A 20,444-nucleotide genomic window follows, 5' to 3' on the forward strand; every position below is an offset into this window, starting at 1 on the left:
ATTCTCTTCCCAAATATAGGGGTGGTTTCCCAGACAGGGATTAGCTTTAGCCAGAACTAGGCCTTAGTTTAATTAGGAAATATAGTTGCCTTACTATAAACATTACTTGTGTGCATTTTGAGGCAAAGGAATAGGCACTGATTTATTTTAAGTTATGTCAGTGCAAGTTGTTTTCATTTTGAACAGCTCTTTTTTTAAGTCTAGAACTTGTCTAATCCATGTCCGGGAAACCGGCCCATAGTGTCTTAAAAGTAAATCAATCACAGGGTTAAAATCAGAGTTCCCACTGCCACAGAAAACCTGGAAAATCAGAGCATTCTGACTTCCAGGCCTGGAAAAGTCATTGAAATTAATAACATCCGGAAAGTCGTGGAAATTTCTTTAGTGATTATAAATTATGATCAGTTCTTAAACCAGAAATCGTTCTTATGAGAGCAGTCTTTATCAAATAATTTATATATTCAATATCAAGCAATCAAAATCTCTGGAAAGCATTCATGGAAATTCTTTAGTAAAAAGATATGAGAACCCTCTTAAAGCAGCCTGGTCTCACTATTAATACATATTAACTTGTAACCTATAAAAAAACATAATTTGTGTTTTAAATATGTTTAAATAGATGCTTAAAAGTACAATGTAGAGGTTTTTACAACATTTAAACGTAGCATTATTAAATTTTTACTTCTAAAAAAAAGCAAAACATTTATGTATCTTTCATTCCATAAAGATTGCTGTATAATTTCCCTTTAACCATTTTAGCGATATGTTACGACCTTAACCCTACCCTAAACCCGAACACTTTTTATAAAAAAATTCGAAATACATAATGTATTATTTTTATATTATGCAACGTAACGGACAGACATGTTTAGGAACATTTTGGTAACAATATAGCATTCAAAAGATATTTTAAGCCACTACAGTCCTACGCAAAACAGTTTATTAAAATTATTTAACGTTACTGTTACAAAAAGCAGACAGATAGGTGTAATCACAACAACTTATTTATTGTGAATATTAAAATCAGTACCAAAAGTAGTTAAAATGACGATGTGCAGCTGCGGTCCTCTCAGGAGTTTATGAAGTAATGTAAAGAGAAATCTTAAAGGGATAGTTCACTTTAATATGAAAATTATGTCATCATTTACTCATCCTCATGTTGTTCTAAACCTGTATGAATTTCTTTTTTCTGATGAACACAAAAGAAGATATTTTGAGAAATGTTTGTAAACACACAGCAGTAAGTGCCTGACCATAGACTTCCATAGTAGGAATAAAAATGAGATGGAATTTAATGGGTACCGTCAACTGTGTGCTTACAATCATTTATCAAAATATTTTCTTAAGTCATTTATCACAATACTTCCAAAAATATTTTTTTCCTACTATGGAAGTCAATGGTCACTTACTGCTGTGTGTTTACCATCATATCTCAAAATATCTTGTTTTGTGTTCATAAGAAAAAAGAAATTCCTACAGGTTTAGAACAACATGAGTATGAGTAAATGAAGACAGAATTTTCATTTTAAAGTGAACTATCCCTTTAAAGTTATTAATCCAAGATAACGTTGATCCGGCTTCGCTCTGTCATGGCGCGCTTTTTTAATTTCAAACATACACCAATGAAAATGGAAATGATGCAAATGTCACGTGGCACGCAAAGAGCCAATGAGCTTTTGATATCACTGCCATAAAGCATTGTGTCGTAAAGCTTCTTGAGGCGCAATATTTGAATTCAAATTTACGTATATAACAATTGCACGATCTCACTTTACGGTTGCTGATGAGGACTCAAATCAAGATTGCTGGATAAAGGGCTGAATTTGGATCTTTTCCTCACAATCGTATGAATTTTAAAGATGTGGATTACAGCAAATGAATAAAAGTAACATCTTTTGTGAATTTATATTGTATTTTGGTGTAATTATTGTTTAGTAGTAATAACAACATATTGCATAGAAGACAGCATAGGAGAAAAGCGTTTTTGTGTGTCATGGCAAACAAACTAAATATTAAAAAAATAGTTAAATAAATACAGAAATGTTATTCATTTTAAAGTTTAAAAATGTTCAATATTGTGAAATTCTCTGAATATCATAATCATTTCATTAAGTAAATAGGTAAACTTTCTTAAATAAGTCAGAAAATATGACTGAAAACATGTCATTAATATGAGTAAGAAACGCCAATGCCTGCAATTTTAATATTTATGAATAGGAATAACTTGCATACAAATTTGTATGTTTGTAAAGCTTATACGTTTCATTGTGTTTTAAACGTAAGTAAATGTACGTATGGTACAACCACACTGAAACTTAAAAATACACACGTATGCTCATGAGATCACGTTGCTTAAAGGGATAGTTCACCCAAAAATGAAAATCATTTACTTTCATGTTGTTACAATCCTGTATCAATTTCTTTGTTTTGATGAACACCAAGGAAGATGATGAATGTTTGTAACCAAACCAATCAGAGGCCCCATTGCCTTCCATAGTAGGAAAACGAATACTATGGAAGTCAATGGGGCTCATGATCGGTTTGGTTACAAACATTCCTCAAAATATCTTCCTTTGTGTAAATTAGAACAAATAAATTCATACAGGTTTGTAACTACATGAGAGTGAGTAAATAATGACAACTATCCCTTTAAATACACAAGTTTCCCCACTTCTGCACCTATCAAGTCTCGTGCACTCGAACGACCCTACGGCCATGTTCCTAGAAAATGTATTTGTAGTTTCTAGAGCTTGTGTTCAAAGGATCCCACTGGGAAAAGAGCAGGCACGATGACAAAATCTTCCCAAAGCATTAATTATCAACGACTCCAGTTAAACGCCTAAAATTCAGCTTAACAGATTGACGGCATTAGCATAAATCTTACAGGCAAGTTGTAACAGAGAAGCACTTGTGTATTTGATTAAAATAAACAGCGAAAATAAGATACAGGTAGAAACATAACCCCAGAGAGACACGGAGGACATGAATACCGCCGCAAACACACCTTTGAACATATAAAACCACACCAAAACGATATTAAAAAGACAAGAAATAAGACGAAGCGAGTGAGGTCTCAGGAGATGTGATGCTCTTCGGGTTACACGTAGCAGATAACAGGGGTGGGCAACAAGGAATTCATTTCCAGTAAGAAAACCTCAGCAGGGCTTCAAAAGCCATCAGTACATCTGGCTTGCAATATAATATGCATTGTGCATCCACCCAGTCGTAAAAGTTCCTCTTAGACAACTACATACTGCCTCATTACACAAAAAAAAAAACGATACCAATAAGGCCAATCTTTCATTCAAGCACAAAAAATAAGACCGGTATTAAAATGTTAGACAGGTGTTGGTTCTCTAAAATGATTAAGGATGGGGATCGTAAAAATAAGGGCTTACGATACGCATCACGATACATGATGAAATGTGTTGCGATACTGTATCCCAGGTTGGGATTTTTCCTATTTTAGGAATATAATAGGATATCATTTTAGGAAAGCTGTCATTGAGAACACACCACCACATGCAAACCTCAGCAAAAAAAAAAAATGTGGCACTTCCTGTGTTTAAGTTCAGAGCTCCAAAGAAACATCTGCTATGAATATTATATGATTTTTATTTGTGAAATATCGGTATTGCATTTGTGAGTCTCGGTATAGTATTGCCACACAAACTGTTTTTTCTTACACCACTAGTAAAAAATGGTAAGGATTCGATACCAGCTGTAGTTCCTGAATGATTTGGTTAGCAAAGATCATTTTATCACATAAAAAAATAAATTGTATGGCCTGTTCAAAAGTCATCTATTCAATGCATATGCCAAAAAAATTTATTTCAGACGGGATGATGGGAAACCTCAATGAATCATCCTTCCATACAGAAAGAAAGGTGTGTTGATGGTCCCAAGAGCAAAGTTTTATTTTATAAAGTTTTTATACATTTTAAGACTTTCTGTTCCGAAAGATTGCAAACATTCGACGATAAACGACGAAACAAAAATCATGCAACTGATTGACTTCAAGTTTTTTATTTTTTAAAATAAAAAAAAAACGATTCCCAACCCTGAATTTAAGTATGCGATCCTTTGTTAAACTCTACAAATATAGCTGTTTTTAATTAACATTTCTCTCCTGACAGAAACACGAGTACAGACAGGCTTTGCCGAAATGCAAAATGGCCGGAGAAGCCCTTAAGAAATTCCAATGAATAGTATAGTACATGGAAAGAAAAACATTTGTATAAGGAAGCATCACAACACACCACAGAATATCAAGGTCATATTTGCGTTCAATAAATACAGAACGGCTCTAACCGTGTAGGAATTGACTGAATAGAGACCACATTTTGAATTTTCATAGATGTGCATGTCTAAAAGATGCGTTTAGGTGGTGGTTAACACAAGAAAAAAGATTTAATTTAATTTAACAAATCACCCTTTTATCAATTCGACAATTAATATTTCATATTAAAAGTAGTATTATTACACTAAATATATTTTTTTTTCTGATGAAGTTATTCCAGCTCGTGGTTGGTATGCATCGTTTATGACAAAAGTGCAGAAAAATAAGAGCAGTCGCGATCTGAGCGCCCCAGCTAACTGCTCGCTTTAGTCTGAAACAAGAAGCATGTACAGAGCCCAGTGAAAAAAATCCATTCAATCTCAACTTCTATTCCTCTCCAAGTTTGAAGCCTTTTTCTTGCTGATTCCAGGCATAACTAAGTACGTTTGTTATATATGTTAACCACACCACGCAGAGGGCATACGGCGCTTTAGGTCACACGCGACCCGTATTGCAGCCCAGCCCAAGAGCCTGCTCAGAAAAATCCAGATATTCCCTAAACCCCGTGGTGGCGCTGTGACGGCTTAGTTATTTTGACAGCAGGCGCCCTGCTTTGCAGAATTCTGTGTCGGCTGCACAGTGATGGGTACCACTTTGGAGTTGGGTGAGAAATCTGAATCACCACGCCCTGACATCTGCCTCTGGGAGACGATACGATGGATTTCTGTGAGAGAGAGAGTCGGGCACAGATGGGTATTACAGGTAAATTTTAGTAGGTATGCAACTGACGTGCAAGTCTTTATTTGGACAAACTGAAAATGATTTTGAGGTCAAAATGAACAGATAAACTACGTCTGAATGGCAAAGTTTGACCTCAAAACACACTTTCAGTTCTAGTGTATTGCTTATCTGTTGCATGGAGTTTGGTGCCATCTAGTGGTGATACTAAAGCACCTAAAAGTGAATTTTGTTGTCTTTTAATTCATGAATGTACTGTGAATATGCATTCATAAATAATGTGAATATTACTAGATTAAGTCCCATTATATCAAATTATATCAATCTTAAAATAAAACAAAAACATGAGTAGGTCACAGTCAATTCAGTTTCATATTTTATGAACCATTGCCATTAGGTTTTTCTGAATCGTGACATTATTGTCATGACATTTAAACTTGTGCTCCCAAATTTTCATTACCCTAATGTGTCTTCTTTGTCATTTCCTTTTTTTATTATAATTTTCATTAGATTCCTATTACTGTAAAATAGCAATTAAAAGATAAATGCAATACGAAAATCAGTCCACGGGAAGTACAGAATTAATAATTAAGAAATAAGTAACAAGATTATATTTTTAAATCTCTAAACATTTCGAATATATATATTATTATTTATATATTATTTATTGTATTTATATTGTGTACTTGTATGTATAAAATTATTATTTAGGATAAAAGTATAACATGAATAAAAAACAATATACAGTACTGTGCAAAAGTCTTAGGCCATGCCAGAATTATATTTGTTGTACAGTGATCATATATAATTGTTTCTCAGACTCTTTAATAGAATACATCCAGAAAATACAGGAAATGTGTGTGTAGTATTAAAAACTGTATAAAAATGTAAACTGATGTGTCAAGCTTTTAGAGTAAACTCCCCTTATACTTGAGCAATAGCAGGACACTGCAGGATCTCTTAAACCTAAATAAAATAGATTTTTTTTTACATCATTCTGCTCAAAAACGCTCAAGATGTGTTTAGTGCCAAAAGAGGTCACAACTTAACACAGACGATGCCTAAAGAAGACATTTAGTCCTGAAAATTTAATTTTTAATTTTTTTGTACATATTTCCTCTATTTTCTGTTTGTATCTTAATAAAATAGATTGAAAAATAAATATGGATGGACATTAAAATTTCTAAAACACCAAGTTTGCTGGTGGTGCCCTAAGACTTTTGCACAGTAAGTTATATTTTATATTGGTTGGTGTACAATAAAACCCATGTAAGTTTTTAAAAGGTTTCAAGATACCTTAAAGCAGGAGTCTCCAACCTTTTTGTGAGCAAGGGCTACCACAAAAGATAAAACAAACTGTAGGGGTACTTTTTTGATATAGTCTACTAAAAAAATTTCTTACTTGTTGATATGTTTTATCATTGTTAAAAATGTTAACATGCATAAAAAGCCAAGCTAATATAAAAAATATGTAATAAATAAAAATTAAAATTGAGGCAAATAATATAATGTGCTTGGCCGGGCAACTCGGACTCCGTGCGGGCACCATGTTGGAGACCACTGCCCTAAAGTTTGAAGCCACTGCCTTATACGATCTGGACATATTTTTGTAGTCTAGGACATATCTAGTTAATTTGTAGGACTGACCTGTGAGGATAGTCTGAAAGGCGAGCTCAACATTTGAAGAGTCCAGAGCGGATGTCTCCAAAAAAGAAAGCCCATGCTTCTCTATCAAACACAAACATAATCTGTTATTCCCTGACATCTTAACACAAGTATACAGTTTTAACCCAGCATAAATTAGGGTTATGTATATAAATTAAACCAATCCATTTTCATTTTTTGTATATTAAGCACAAATTTATCTATTCCAATAAAATGCTAACAGACATTATTTCAATAGCCATTATTTTTGCTAGAAAGTTGCTCTGATTAAAATGTTCATTAAATAAACAGACTACAGTTTTATTACTTCAAATTACGAGAAGCGTGTAGTTTGAGAATGTTGTTTAGCACCGATAAATACAGTAAGACACTAACCTGCGAACGCTTTGGATTCATCCATAGGTACGGCTCTCAGATGGCGCAGGTCACTCTTGTTCCCTACTAACATGATGACAATATTACTGTCAGCGTGATCCTGCAGCTCCTTCAGCCATCGCTCTGCATTTTCATAAGTCAGATGTTTGGCGATGTCGTAGACCAGCAGGGCTCCTACAGCACCTCTGTAATACCTGCACATACAAAAAAAATTTAAATCATCCATTCTCAAAATAAAGAGACTCTACTGCTTTAGATGAAAAAAAAAACAATAACATTTAGTCATTTAAAAGATGGTAAGAAACATTACAAGCTGTTCATTATCCAAGCGCCAAGCACTTTAATGCCAAATTCTCAAAGCCTACTAAACCGATGCCAAAGCCAAAAAACAAACAAAGGAAGTAAAGAAAAATACACTGAATTTAGACAAAAAATACTTTATTTATTCAGTTAATAGTTTCACAAATATCATGATGAATAAACTAAATAAAAAGATTATTTAATAAAAGTACAATGATACTAACGCTGATGTGATGGCTCTGTATCTCTCCTGTCCTGCCGTATCCCAAATCTGGGCCTTTATGGTCTTGCCCTCCACGTGGATGCTGCGAGTGGCAAACTCCACCCCAATGGTACTCTTGCTCTCCAGGTTAAACTCATTTCGGGTGAAGCGAGAGAGCAGGTTACTCTTGCCCACACCTGAATCACCGATCAGCACCACTGCAGAGGAAGACGATACGGTTCGTGAGATCAACTGGTTCTGGTTGCTTTTATAGGCTATTGTGTGTGCTTTTGTTATAGGAGACTCATTCAAACAGATTATGTATTTGTGCTGAGGCAGGGAACCGGCCTCTCTTCACCACACAACCGCAATTAAAAGTCAAATATTTCACACACAGAGGGTGTGTTTCAACAAAGCTGTTTTTAACAATGAGCGAACAGGGCAAGATTAAAGAGCAACTCCCTTTTCACCCACACAGGCAGACTTACGAAATACCGGTAATGTCTCTCGGAATCGGATGGATGCAAAAATAGAACGAATGTGATTTAAAGGTGAATTTTATCTGATGTCATGGTTTGTAAATATTTTTCCACTTAAAGACTATTTAGAGGTTTTTGAGCTTAAAAGAACAATGATACATTTTTTTATGTTTTCATTATTTACTAATTCTCATACAGAAATAGCAAAAGAGACATTTAGTAAAATATGAACAAAAATAGCCATATGATAGCATTTTAAGTAAAGACCAGTAGGTCCGAAATTCATCAAAGAAATAAAAACCTGCAGAATGACATGAAAGGAAGTAAATAATGAAATAAATTATATTTATTTTATTATAAATAACAAAGTCACCACTGGCCAGTATTGGCAACGCACCAACATAAAGGCATGTCAAATATACTTACAAATCAATAATAAAATATTGTTCTAAGTTAGACTATTTCTTATAAACCTATTTATGTTAAACTTAAAATACTGAGCAGTTATTTGACAGCAGTGATTCATTCATGATCTAACAGCAAGGGTGCAGTTCCTAAAACACAACCAGGAAGTCTTCAATCTATATATAGGACATATAGGTGATCTAATCTTATACATAGGCATGCATTATGAATAAAATGAATATGCTCTTATAATCTTTGTCATTTTTAAAAAAGCCTTTAAATGCTAAATCATATTCGGGAAAGACCTGGTTTTATTACAGGTTTTACCGGTTTAACTGCACTTATAAAGGAAATCTGTCAAATCCCATCAAATTTATCATTGGATTATTTAATAATATATACTGTATAATAAAAATGTATAAAAACTTTTTACAAATGATTGTTATTCGATATCTGACTTCGCATGCATCATTAAACAACATACCCAGTGAGTAGCAGTAATGGTGGGTATTTGCATAATCATGACGACAATGAATTCAAATGAGGAAATATGATTTTTAATTAATTAAAATGTATGCCTTCAAAGTAATGGAAACATGAAATGGTGTCGTGTAAATTAATGTTTTACCAGTAAAATACAGCAAAATGCACGAAACCAAGCTACAGCACTGACATGAAATATCAGGAAGAGATAATGTATGGTGGAGTGCAATTGAAAGACAACTGGTGCTGGTAACTCACCTTTAAACAGATAGTCGTATTCGTCTTCTCTACCCGTCATGACTTTAATCTTCTTACCGGCTCAATAATAAGTCCGCGCACTTAAAGTTAAAGAAATTTTGCTCGTATTGCACATATATTTATTGCGAAGTCAAAGAAACTCTGTCCATGAAACGAAGCAGCTAATCACGAGCGCTGCATTACGTTACGCGCGTGCTATAACACACTCAAAAAGTCACACATAAAATCATATAGTACAACTCGCGAATGTCGAACAGTATATACAATGAAATCCTGAAGCAGAAAGTTTAAAGATGGTCAACTTTCATACGGTGTTGGTGGACTACGTAATGTAAGTTTCGACTCGCCTCATCTTCAGGCAAACAACAACCACGTCATGGTGCTGAACCGTAGTCCCGCCTCTCCTGCATTCTGATTGGCCGGGAGCGTATCAATCACACGACGGTCACCGTGAGGGCCAGTAAAATGCGTTACGGTGAGCGGCTTCCGTACAGGTAATGATCGTCACAGGTGTGTACATATAATTATCATTGCGAAAAAATAACGCGAAGTACAACTATGTAAATGTATGTTTAAGATGATTTTGTGGGAGAAATATAAGGTTTAATGACGGACCACTGCCAAAATTAGGAAAAAAAATGCGCAAAAACACAGGCGTGCATCAGGTGAGCACATTTCTTAGCAACGTAGCTTTGACGTCACTCACGCTTGATAGGGCCTGAAAATGCCACGTAGGAGCCAATGATGACTCATTTCCATGTAATGCAGCTTACCTCATTTAGAAGGCTCGTGAACGATTCAAAATGTCATTAAATACCAATTCAACTGATATGTAAAGAAACATTTTAACTAATGCGGTTCATGTTTCTGTAAAGGAATTTTGAGTCAGCCTTAAAATGTGTTTTCTGGAGCAGTTCAGAACCCCCCTATTTAAAGGGACATATCATGAAAATCTAACTTTTTCCATGTTTAAGCTCTCTAAGTGGTCCCCAGTGCCTCAACAACCCAGTAAGTTAGTTTTGGTAAACCATTCTCTGCAAGCATGTGAAAAAGTAGGTCATTGAAATTTGGCTCCCCTTGTGATGTCAGAAGGGGATAATACCACCCCTTAATCTGCACTATCCAACCACGGCACTGCAATTTAGTGCAGAGATTAGCTCATGATTTGCATGTTAAAGGACACACCCAAAAACGGCACATTTTTGATCACACCTAAAAAGTGGCAATTTTAACATGTTATAATAAATTGTATATGGTATTTTGAGCTAGAACTTTACATAAATACTCTGGAGACACTAAAGATTTATTTTTCATCTTAAAAAAGTCTTGTGAAATGTCCCCTTTAAAATAATTGAGAATGATATCCAAATTGTTTTAAATTATATTATAATTTATTCATGACTGATGATTATTGCTTTATTATTAAGTGACCCTGTCTTTGAAATCCAGGCTGAAGTCTCATATTCGTACTCAAATTTCGACTTCAGTTATTGGTTTCACTTCAATTTCGATCTTATTTAGCCAATATTAAAGATATCAAGGTTATACTTTTACAGAATATTCTTTACATTGTTTAGGATGATTTAGAAAACAGTATGTCACAAAAACATGACTTAAGCTGGGTTTTCACATTTTGTCAAAAATGATTGTTTTACTACGCTTTATAAACATGAACCGATGAAGATGTGACTGTTGAATGTTTTTTTATTATTATTAAAGCATGGTCCTCCTTTAATTTGCACTGGGAAAAAATATTATATTTCCATCAATAACCAATAATATATTGAGCATCAGCAATAATCTATTATCGCAAAAGCACTTACATTTTTATTATGGTGTATAAAAGTTACATATTCAATATGGTTTATAAAGTTAAAATCAGTACTTATATAGGCATTTTTAATACACAGTTTATTGATTTCTTTACAATAATAAAGAAAAAACTTTTAAATAAACAGAATATTTTACCTAATGTAGTTTATTTGCTATATTTAATTATTACCATTGTTTGTGTTGAATTACGCAGAAATGATTGCATGAATGGGAATCTTACACACTTATAACATAAAAAAAATGAATTCAAATGTGTAATTAAATAACAATTTAATAATAAAATAATATTCATGCAAAAATGTTTTTGCAAAGAAATAAGAGGAAATATTTATATAAAATTGGCATTTATACTTGTCAAACCTGACAAACACATAAAATGCCTTTAATTGGTAATATTCATATGGCTTTATCAGCCAATGAAATGGTTTTATTTCCTTTCATTATTTATCACTCAGGATGTTTCTGAGAGCTGACAGACACTGGGTCCTCCTAAGCTCTATACGCTGCACCCTGAATTTACACAAGGACTTTCATAATGTCGTTCCATCAGGAAAGCTCCATCAGATGTTCTTGCAGCAGGACTTCTTCTCCTCTTGTGTATCCTCTGTTGGAGCTTTAGGATAGGAAAGTGTCACGGCATTTAAAGACCCTCGAGTCACTTCTTTGCTGTTCACTTTTTTATGGATTTCTGAAATGAATAGAATTGTATTTATGACAATGAAATCATGTGTCAAGCTAGACTGAGAAAGAAACACATGTAAATACTGTGTGATGTTTTCATAACAAACAGTATACCTGTAAGGACAGTGTTGAATGCTGCTTCAACATTTGTTGACTCTAACGCTGACGTTTCCATGAACAGAAGACCATTCTTTTCTATATTAGGACAAAGATTTATGATCATATGGGTGATTATACAATTATGAATTTGGTGTGCAAATTCGTAATTTTTTCTGCTTTTTCAAATTGTTACATTTTTACTTATTAGGATTAGGTACACTTGGTTATGGATCACAAGGTGTTACAGGCCATAACATATAATATAAACTTTAAAAGTATAAAAAAGAGCTTAAAAATTATATTAAACAAACATGCACTAGTTAAGTCAATGAACTCCCTTAAATAAATACCTGCAAAGTCCTTTGCATCCTCTGTTGGAACAGATCGTACTGCTCCCAGGTCTGTTTTGTTGCCCACGAGCATCACCACGATATGAGGATCTGCATGATCGTAGAGTTCCTTCAGCCAACGCTCGGCGCTTTCATAGGTCAAGTGCTTTGAAATATCATAGACCAGAAGAGCTCCAACTGCTCCACGGTAATAGCTGAAATTATTCACAATAAATGCATGACTGTTATAATACCTTTTGGGACATGAAAGCAGGATTAGTGTTAAAACTTATATAGTTAATGCAACATGCTTCCCCACTGTTGTCAAATTATTATTATTATTATTTAAATATATTCAAAATGTATTGTATTTGCATACAAGCGTATTATCAATATTAGTACGTTTATTAGCACTTGGATATTATAATAATTGTATTTATTCTTCAGCATCATTTGTCAGGTATGCCAAGCATAACTCACGCTGAAGTTATGGCCCGATACCGTTCCAACCCGGCTGTGTCCCATATCTGAGCTTTGATGGTGAGACCGTTCAGCTGCACAGTCCTTGTGCTGAATTCTACCCCGATGGTTGTGCGGCTGTCGTGATTGAATTCATTTTTGGTGAACCGTGACAGCAAGTTGCTTTTACCCACACCAGATTCTCCAATCAAAACAACTGCAATAAAAAAGACGTTTGTACAAGAACTGATCAGCAGTGTTGGGAAAAGTTACTTTTAAAAGCAATACATTACAATATTAGGTTACTCCCCCAAAAAAGTAAATAATTGCGTTACTTAGTTACTTTTCATGGAAAGTAATGCTTACGTACATTTAAGTTACTTTTGCGTTACATTTTCTTACTTGGCTGAGGCTTGATCTCGTTCAGGCCTGGCAGGTGACTTTTATGACTGAAAAGTTCGGCGTTCAGAAATTGCATATTTCCATCGCAAAAATGTGAAGCTCTGGCCTGCCATCTCAATGAGTTTAGTTTTTTCCATTGAATTAATTAAAATGAAAAGTAACTTGCGTTACTTTTTAAAAAAGTAACTCAAATATTAATGTGTACATTTATAAAGTAATGCGTTACTTTTCTCGTTACTTCAGAAAAGTAATATTATTGCGTAATGCACGTTACTTGTAATGCGTTATCCGCAACACTGCTGATCAGTACCTGGAATCAAGGTCATTAAGTCATCTAAACAGGGGGGCATAGTTTGCCTACTCAATTGGCCCATTCATACAATGAATGTTTAGGGACTGGTCTGTTTGCATAGTCTGTTTGTGTAAAGTCAATGATTAGTGGAGAATTAAAGGACCAAACACTCACAGGATGATTTAGTCAGATGCATGCAATCTTGCCTTGGCTGTTGTGGGTATTTTTGAAACATTAATATTATATTACAACATATTAACAACCACAAATAATGTTTTGTGACTAAGAGGGTGACATTTAATATTTATCTAATTAATATGATCTTATGTGTAATATTTTTTACATTAAACAATGCAATTACAATCAATGCATTATTCCAAATGCAGTAGTAAATCTGATGTTTAAACTTTAATAAATGTAAATGTAATATGAGCATAAACCTACAGCATCCAACTTTTTGTTATAGGCACACTGTAAAAAATACTTTGCTGCCTTAAAATTTTTTGTTGAATCAACTCGGATTTACAAGTCATTTCAACGTACTATTATTTATCTTGACTAGAGATGATTTTTTATAACTACAGGTGAGTTGTTATAACTTATAAAATTAAGTTGACTTTTCTCAACTATATTTTATAAGTTGTGACAACTCATCTCTGTTGACATTACTTGTAAATCTGAGTTGATTTAACAAAAAATTTTAAGGCAGTAAAGTATTTTTTTCAGTGCACAGTGTAAAAAATTCAGCATTTTTGTCAATTCAACATAATTTGTTAAGTTACATTAAAATAAAAATGTAAGTTTTTTCAACTAGTTTTTATGTCAACCTATTTCAGGTCAAAACTTAAAATCGTACTTTGGATTGTCTTGCAAAACCAAGTTTCAAAATTTTTGAAATTTGCTGCCTTAATTTTTTTTGTAGAATCAATTCAGATTTACAAGTCATTTCAACTTACTATTATTTATCTTGACTAGAGATGAGCTTTTTATAACTACAGATGAGTTGTTATAACTTATAAAAGTTGTAGCAACTCAGCTCTAGTCAAGATAAATAATAGTAAGTTAACATAACTTGTAAATATGATTGTTGATTCAAGATTTTTTACTGTGTGTGCATACGTGCGTGCGTATGTATTTATATATTATATTAGATATAATTATATTTTTTCAAGATTCTTATTAAGTAAGAATCTTTCCTTAAAAGTTAACATTTAATACCACTTTTGCACTTGCATCATTAAAAGTTGAGATGCCCTTAAAGTTGGGTAATTCGTATAAATTATTATTAAGTTAATCGTGCAAAACCGTACAATTATCATTAAAAAAAACAATAATAAACCCCCACCCGTAACCTCAACGTCACAGGGGTCAAGGCAAATCGTACAATTTACGAATGTGGTCGTACAAATTCATGAAAATAAGCCATCTCGTAAAATACGCACAAATTGCCATGCGATGCACTCTAAAAAATGACGCTAAATTGCACTCAAAGTCGTTGACTTGCTCGTAATCGTAGGTGAACCATTTTTCATGCTTTCATGTCATGCTTTAGCACCACTTATTGTTTTAAAGAGGTGCTATGTAGCTCTACAAATGGTTCCCTGTGATTACAAGCTTTTAGCCCCATTTTGTAGAGGAACCATAAAGGTTCTTTAAAACGGAAATGTTTTTCAGATGTTAAATGTTCTTTACGGAACCATAATGGTTCTTCTATGTCATTGGGAAGCTCCTGTATTTTTAAGAATGTAGAGATAAAACTAATCCTGGTGTTACTGGGAAAAACAACCACACTGGATGAGTTTGTCCAGCACTCCCTGCATGCAAGTCTGGCTTATGGTAGGTGCAACCTGGATGACTCAAACATTTCATCACTAAAATCAACACTCCACCTTGGACAATTATGAAATTACTGGAATTGGAGTGATTTATATCATGGCAAATAAAAGGTACAGAACATCACATTTTGTATTTCTTCCTTATGCAACGCTTGATTAAAATCATCAACATTTTTAGCAGATATGAACTAAAGTGAATGTGCAGTGCTGTGCGTCTGAACTGGGGGTCCTGATCTCCAACCCAAACGGCTAAAACTTGAATTTTGATTCAACATTTAGGTAACCCTTTAATCCAAAGCAACTTACAAATTAGAGAGGATTTAATATTTTGCCTAAGGGGGCAATAATATATAGTTTTGTCTACAAAACTGTTTACATGTAGAAAGGAAGGTGTGCAGGAGCAGGATTGAAAACGTCTGGTTTAAACGGTAAGATCAAGTAATGGAAATATATCTGTGACATGCTCTTGTATCTTGTACATTGACAACCTCATTAAAGACTTCCTTCTCTTTTTTGTAAATTTAAATATTTCAACACGCACACAACTATGATTACGATTACAACACACGGGAGGTTGGTGGTTTTTAGTTGAGTAACTACTCTGAACAATTTTAACAGGTACAACTATTTCCCTTCCTATACTGAGTAACCTAACTTAATCTTGTGTAAACACACCCTTGTTGTCATGGCAATGTGTCAGATTTTCAGATGTCAGATTTCGTGCCCTGTACCCACCTATAGGACAAAATACATTTAAAAAATATAGTATTGATATTCCCAGCCACCAGCAAACTAGTTTGTTTGTGCAAAAGGCACATTGATCAGAATTTCCTTGTCGCATATTTCTCTAAAAAAAAGCACCAGCCATACTGCACAAACCATTAAATGTTTTTGTGGAATGCATTAATAAAACAAATAACAAATATGTAAATGACCGTTTAAGGTTGTATCAGGTGTCGTTTATGTGTCATCGGGTACATGACATTGGCATGAAAAGTATGAGATGACAGTTGTCTCTATACTATGCATTCTTCAATATGTGCAGGGCTATAACACAAAAATACTTGATAGAAACTTGGCAAAACTTACCTTTGAAAACAAAGTTGTAGGCCTCATCAGACCCCATATTTCCTCTTCTGTAGCACCTCTTTACAAATCTATACTACAAGTGCTGCATGAGTCACAATCCCATAAAAAATAAATTGTCAAAAAGTTCCACCCCACTATTTTGCATCTGTCGGTTTAGAATAGCAGAAAATCAATTAAATACATGAGTCAAACTCAACCGTATATGGTGAACAGTTCACTTGTTTGTACGAGGAACTAGTCCTGTTATTTAGCCAAGCAGTTCCGCTATCAGATGTGCTGTAAGTGGGGGAAGGTGGGCGGGGCTTCAGGTGAGCTGAAGTCAGGTCAAACAGGTAGGGCGAGCGCAGGTGCAGTCACATGAAACTGGATGTAATAGTGCACCTGCTCAGCCAATAAAAAGAGGACATTCACACCGTGCACCTCCCCCCTCAGGCGCAATCACCTTTTCTTTTACGCCGAGCTTCCGGAGATCGGTTACCTTGGAAAAATCCCTTCCTATGTTACATATTTTTGATGATTTGCTAGCTTTCTGTGATAAAAATGTATCTTTAAACAAATGTCTAAAGCAGGATGATTTTTCTTCTTTAGATGTGTTTATATGTATGTGTAATATTTGGTGAACTTATTACTACAATTACAATAAAGTATTTCAGATTTTGTAGAACCTAAGGTTTTAACTTTACTGAAAGTCAACATAAGCAATGAGCATAAAGTAACTATTTTATTTATTTATTTGAGGCAAGAAAAACAGTAACAACAGAAAAAACAAGAAAGAAATGTAATACTTATTCGGACAAGCACTAGATGCAACTTGATCACAGACTGCAATAAGAAACAAGAAAATAAAAAAACTGCAATTCAGATGAATTTATGCTTATGAAAAGTGTGATGGTCACTCAACCTATAATGTAGACAAATAAATAAAGCCATAAAAATGATATCTCCACATCTTAAAGATCAGAATTCAATGTACACAAATACATGTTTCAGAAGAATAAAAACTCCTTATGATGCTGCCACTTGTGTTAGTGGTTCTTCAAGGTACTGCACTAAAGCTTCGGCCTGCAAACATAACATGCAGTCATTTTACGATTGCTCATGAAACCAAAAGGTGAATTTGTTTATATGCTTTTCGAAAATCGATAGTTCATAAATCGTGTGTCTCACCTTGGCTTTAAGCATGCCAAATCCTACGGTCTCTTTGGCGTACATGCAAAGCAATAAGTTTGCGACACGTGTAATGGCCACCCTTCCCTCCTGAAGAGAGGAAGAGAAAATGCATTGCATTATAATGACAAAAACTATTGAAATATCAGCATTGCAGACCAACAAACCCCTAAATTGTTTTGCCATATTAGTATTGTTTTTAGTACACTGTCAGAACAATGGTACCTTTTAAAAAGTACACATTTGCATGTAAAGAGTACATTTTAGAACCTCAAAGGTCCATATTGGCACCAAACCTAAATGGTGCATATTAGGACCTTTTTAAAGGGTCATGCCCATGCAGTGACAGCTTGGGACCATTTGTCTGCCAGTGTATTACTATTTAGAATTTGTCTTTTAGTCTCAGGAAAAGTATTTAACATTAGATTACAATCTTTTTATGGGGACAATAAATACCATGTTCAATTCTATATATAAACTCACCTAAAGGATTATTAGGAACACCATACTAATACTGTGTTTGACCCCCTTTCGCCTTCAGAACTGCCTTAATTCTACGTGGCATTGATTCAACAAGATGCTGAAAGCATTCTTAAGAAATATTGGCCCATATTAATAGGATAGCATCTTGCAGTTGATGGAGATTTGTGGGATCCACATCCAGGGCACAAAGCTCCCATTCCACCACATCTCAAAGATGCTCTATTGGGTTGAGATCTGGTGACTGTGGGGGCCATTTTAGTACAGTGAACTCATTGTCATGTTCAAGAAACCAATTTGAAATGATTCGAGGTTTGTGACATGCTGCATGCTGGAAGTAGCCATCAGAGAATGGGTATGGGGGTCATAAATGGATGGACATGGTCAGAAACAATGCTCTGGTAGGCCGTGGCATTTAAACGATGCCCAATTGGCACTAAGGGGCCTAAAGTGTGCCAAGAAAACATCCCCCACACCATTACACCAATGAGAAATTGAACAGGTGTTCCTAATAATCCTTTAGGTGAGTGAATACTCTTATTTATAGATATATAAATAATCTGCTGCTGTGCTGAATTTGTTCACACATGTTTGATGCATGTTGCTTTTGTTGTTTATTGGTAGACCTTTACATGACCTAGGCTAATCGTTGTCTCTAGATCAGACTTGAATTATAATTATCAGCACAATAATAACACAATTGTTTTATTCCTACCATACAATCCATCAGAATGAATTTCAGTTTGTCTTCATTAAAGGCCTGGTGCCCGTTTTTGTCATATGCCGCCCAGATGTTGCTGGCGATAGCTGCTGTGACTCTTGCATCTGTGTCTCCATATCCAGAATAGGCCAGCAGAGAGCCTTCGTTATTCAATAGTCTAAATACAACATAACACAGAATTAATGCAACACTTTTGAATCTGATTTTGACATGTTTTGGACACATAAGACTGACTTAAATTTCTCTCACAAAATATAAAATGACAAAACCAAACATAATGTCGTCTCATCACATCTATTTTGTATTTTTTAGTTCCCATACAACAATTTTTTTTACAACCCATAGGGCAAAACATGTTTTTCCCGACTAAAATATAAAAGTTAATAAAATGTATAAGTATGTATAAAATATAAAATGTATAAGTATATTTTTGCAGTTTAAAATAATATTTAATTTTTACCTTTTTTAAACTTGTTATATTTACAAGTTTTTCTTCCAATGCGACGTGAATATAAATGCTTATTTCTTTATTTATTTTTCAAATATATTTTTAAATATACTGGCAAAAAAACATTTTTGTAAACACATTTCAAAATATATTTCAGCACATATATTTTCTTATCATTTTTTTGTATATTTTCAAATATTTTTAAAAATTATATTTTTTGCTGTATGGGTTTGTTTGTTTTTTTACTTAAACTTTGAAATTTGCTTGTAGGCTACTATTGATATTTTTTAGTATTTCATAAAATTAGGCTACATTTAGACAGATTTAGACATTTGTGGTTATTATGTCCCAATACTTTTTAAGGGAAAAGTATGAATATGAACGCATATAATATATCATAACAACATTTAACAGGCATGTCAACAATACTGTTAATTCCCAACCAGTTATAAAAAGGAAATCAAGTGCAATATTTCAATACTATAACAACAACAAGCATGTACAACACATTGTTTACCATCTATTTATTTGCCAGCTAAAGCTAAAATCACGTGAAGAAAGATCGTTTTCATATACTTACAGTGTGCTTTGTACTCCACTTGTATTTGCTTGACTGAGTACTTGAGTTAATGCTTTAGGACGCAACATAATGTACAAAAAAAAAGACAATAAACCCAATAAACGTCTTAAATGACAGCGAGACTTTAGCAACCAACTTCCAAATGCAGAACTCGAACGTCAGCTGACTCCGACTTCCGGCCTGATGAGTCATGGGAAATGTAGTTTAACCCCCGAACTACAAAAACGTGGCGTCTATGACTTGCAGAAAATTTCACAAAGGAGGGAGATTACGGATGATCCTGTAGGTTTTCCAGACAGGGTTTAGATTAATCCAGGATAAGGCCTTAGCTATATTAGGACATTTAAGTAGTATTTAATACATACCTTACAAGAAACATTACTAGGGTACTTCTAGAAACAAAACAATAGCACTGATAAGAGATGTCAATGCAAGCTTATAGTTTTTATACTTCAAGTTTTATAGTTAAGACGGCTCAAGCATGCATGTTAGTCTGGGACTAATATAAACCCTGTTTGGAAAACACCACAATTTATATTATAATTACACAAACATGCATAAATCAGTTTTTAGTAATTAGATTTGACTTGGATTCTGATTATATATCCTTAAATTGTTTTATTTTTTCTTATTTATAAAACTATTATAACTAATTTATTTGTTTCTTCCATTATAGGAAATCTACATTACTTGGTATTTCCATTTTTTCATGACTGTGGGAACCCTGGGGATTTTATTAAGGTCTTCTTATTACATTGTATATTTGAGTACATTAGTTAAACACTTCTGCTGACTAGTTTAAGCAATATGCATAATTATAAAAGAATGTAGCAATGCCATATAAT

At 34.0% G+C, this 20,444-nt stretch overlaps 3 protein-coding genes across 3 annotated transcripts; all 3 read right to left on the reverse strand.

Moving 5' to 3' along the window:
* Nucleotides 1-4,010: 4,010 nt before the first annotated feature.
* On the reverse strand, nucleotides 4,011-9,562 carry rab11al (RAB11a, member RAS oncogene family, like). Its single transcript, XM_065298873.2, has 5 exons — nucleotides 9,185-9,562; nucleotides 7,582-7,777; nucleotides 7,058-7,251; nucleotides 6,665-6,745; nucleotides 4,011-5,003 (listed from the first exon to the last, which is right to left on the reverse strand). Exons 1-5 carry the CDS (start codon nucleotides 9,222-9,224, stop codon nucleotides 4,864-4,866), a joined length of 651 nt encoding a protein of 216 aa, XP_065154945.1. The 5' UTR covers nucleotides 9,225-9,562; the 3' UTR covers nucleotides 4,011-4,863.
* A 1,708-nt stretch (nucleotides 9,563-11,270) lies between these two features.
* Nucleotides 11,271-16,477, reverse strand: rab25b (RAB25, member RAS oncogene family b). The gene is made up of 5 exons (XM_065298870.2): nucleotides 16,204-16,477; nucleotides 12,607-12,802; nucleotides 12,148-12,341; nucleotides 11,813-11,893; nucleotides 11,271-11,705 (listed from the first exon to the last, which is right to left on the reverse strand). The coding sequence occupies exons 1-5, from the start codon at nucleotides 16,238-16,240 to the stop codon at nucleotides 11,578-11,580; spliced, it is 636 nt and encodes a 211-aa protein (XP_065154942.1). The 5' UTR covers nucleotides 16,241-16,477; the 3' UTR covers nucleotides 11,271-11,577.
* A 428-nt stretch (nucleotides 16,478-16,905) lies between these two features.
* Nucleotides 16,906-19,856, reverse strand: lamtor2 (late endosomal/lysosomal adaptor, MAPK and MTOR activator 2). The gene is made up of 4 exons (XM_065298872.2): nucleotides 19,600-19,856; nucleotides 18,566-18,728; nucleotides 17,371-17,460; nucleotides 16,906-17,265 (listed from the first exon to the last, which is right to left on the reverse strand). Exons 1-4 carry the CDS (start codon nucleotides 19,665-19,667, stop codon nucleotides 17,209-17,211), a joined length of 378 nt encoding a protein of 125 aa, XP_065154944.1. The 5' UTR covers nucleotides 19,668-19,856; the 3' UTR covers nucleotides 16,906-17,208.
* Nucleotides 19,857-20,444: the final 588 nt, after the last annotated feature.

Source organism: Paramisgurnus dabryanus, chromosome 13 (genome assembly GCF_030506205.2).
Source record: "Paramisgurnus dabryanus chromosome 13, PD_genome_1.1, whole genome shotgun sequence".
In the NCBI taxonomy this organism is placed as follows: Eukaryota; Metazoa; Chordata; class Actinopteri; order Cypriniformes; family Cobitidae; genus Paramisgurnus; species Paramisgurnus dabryanus.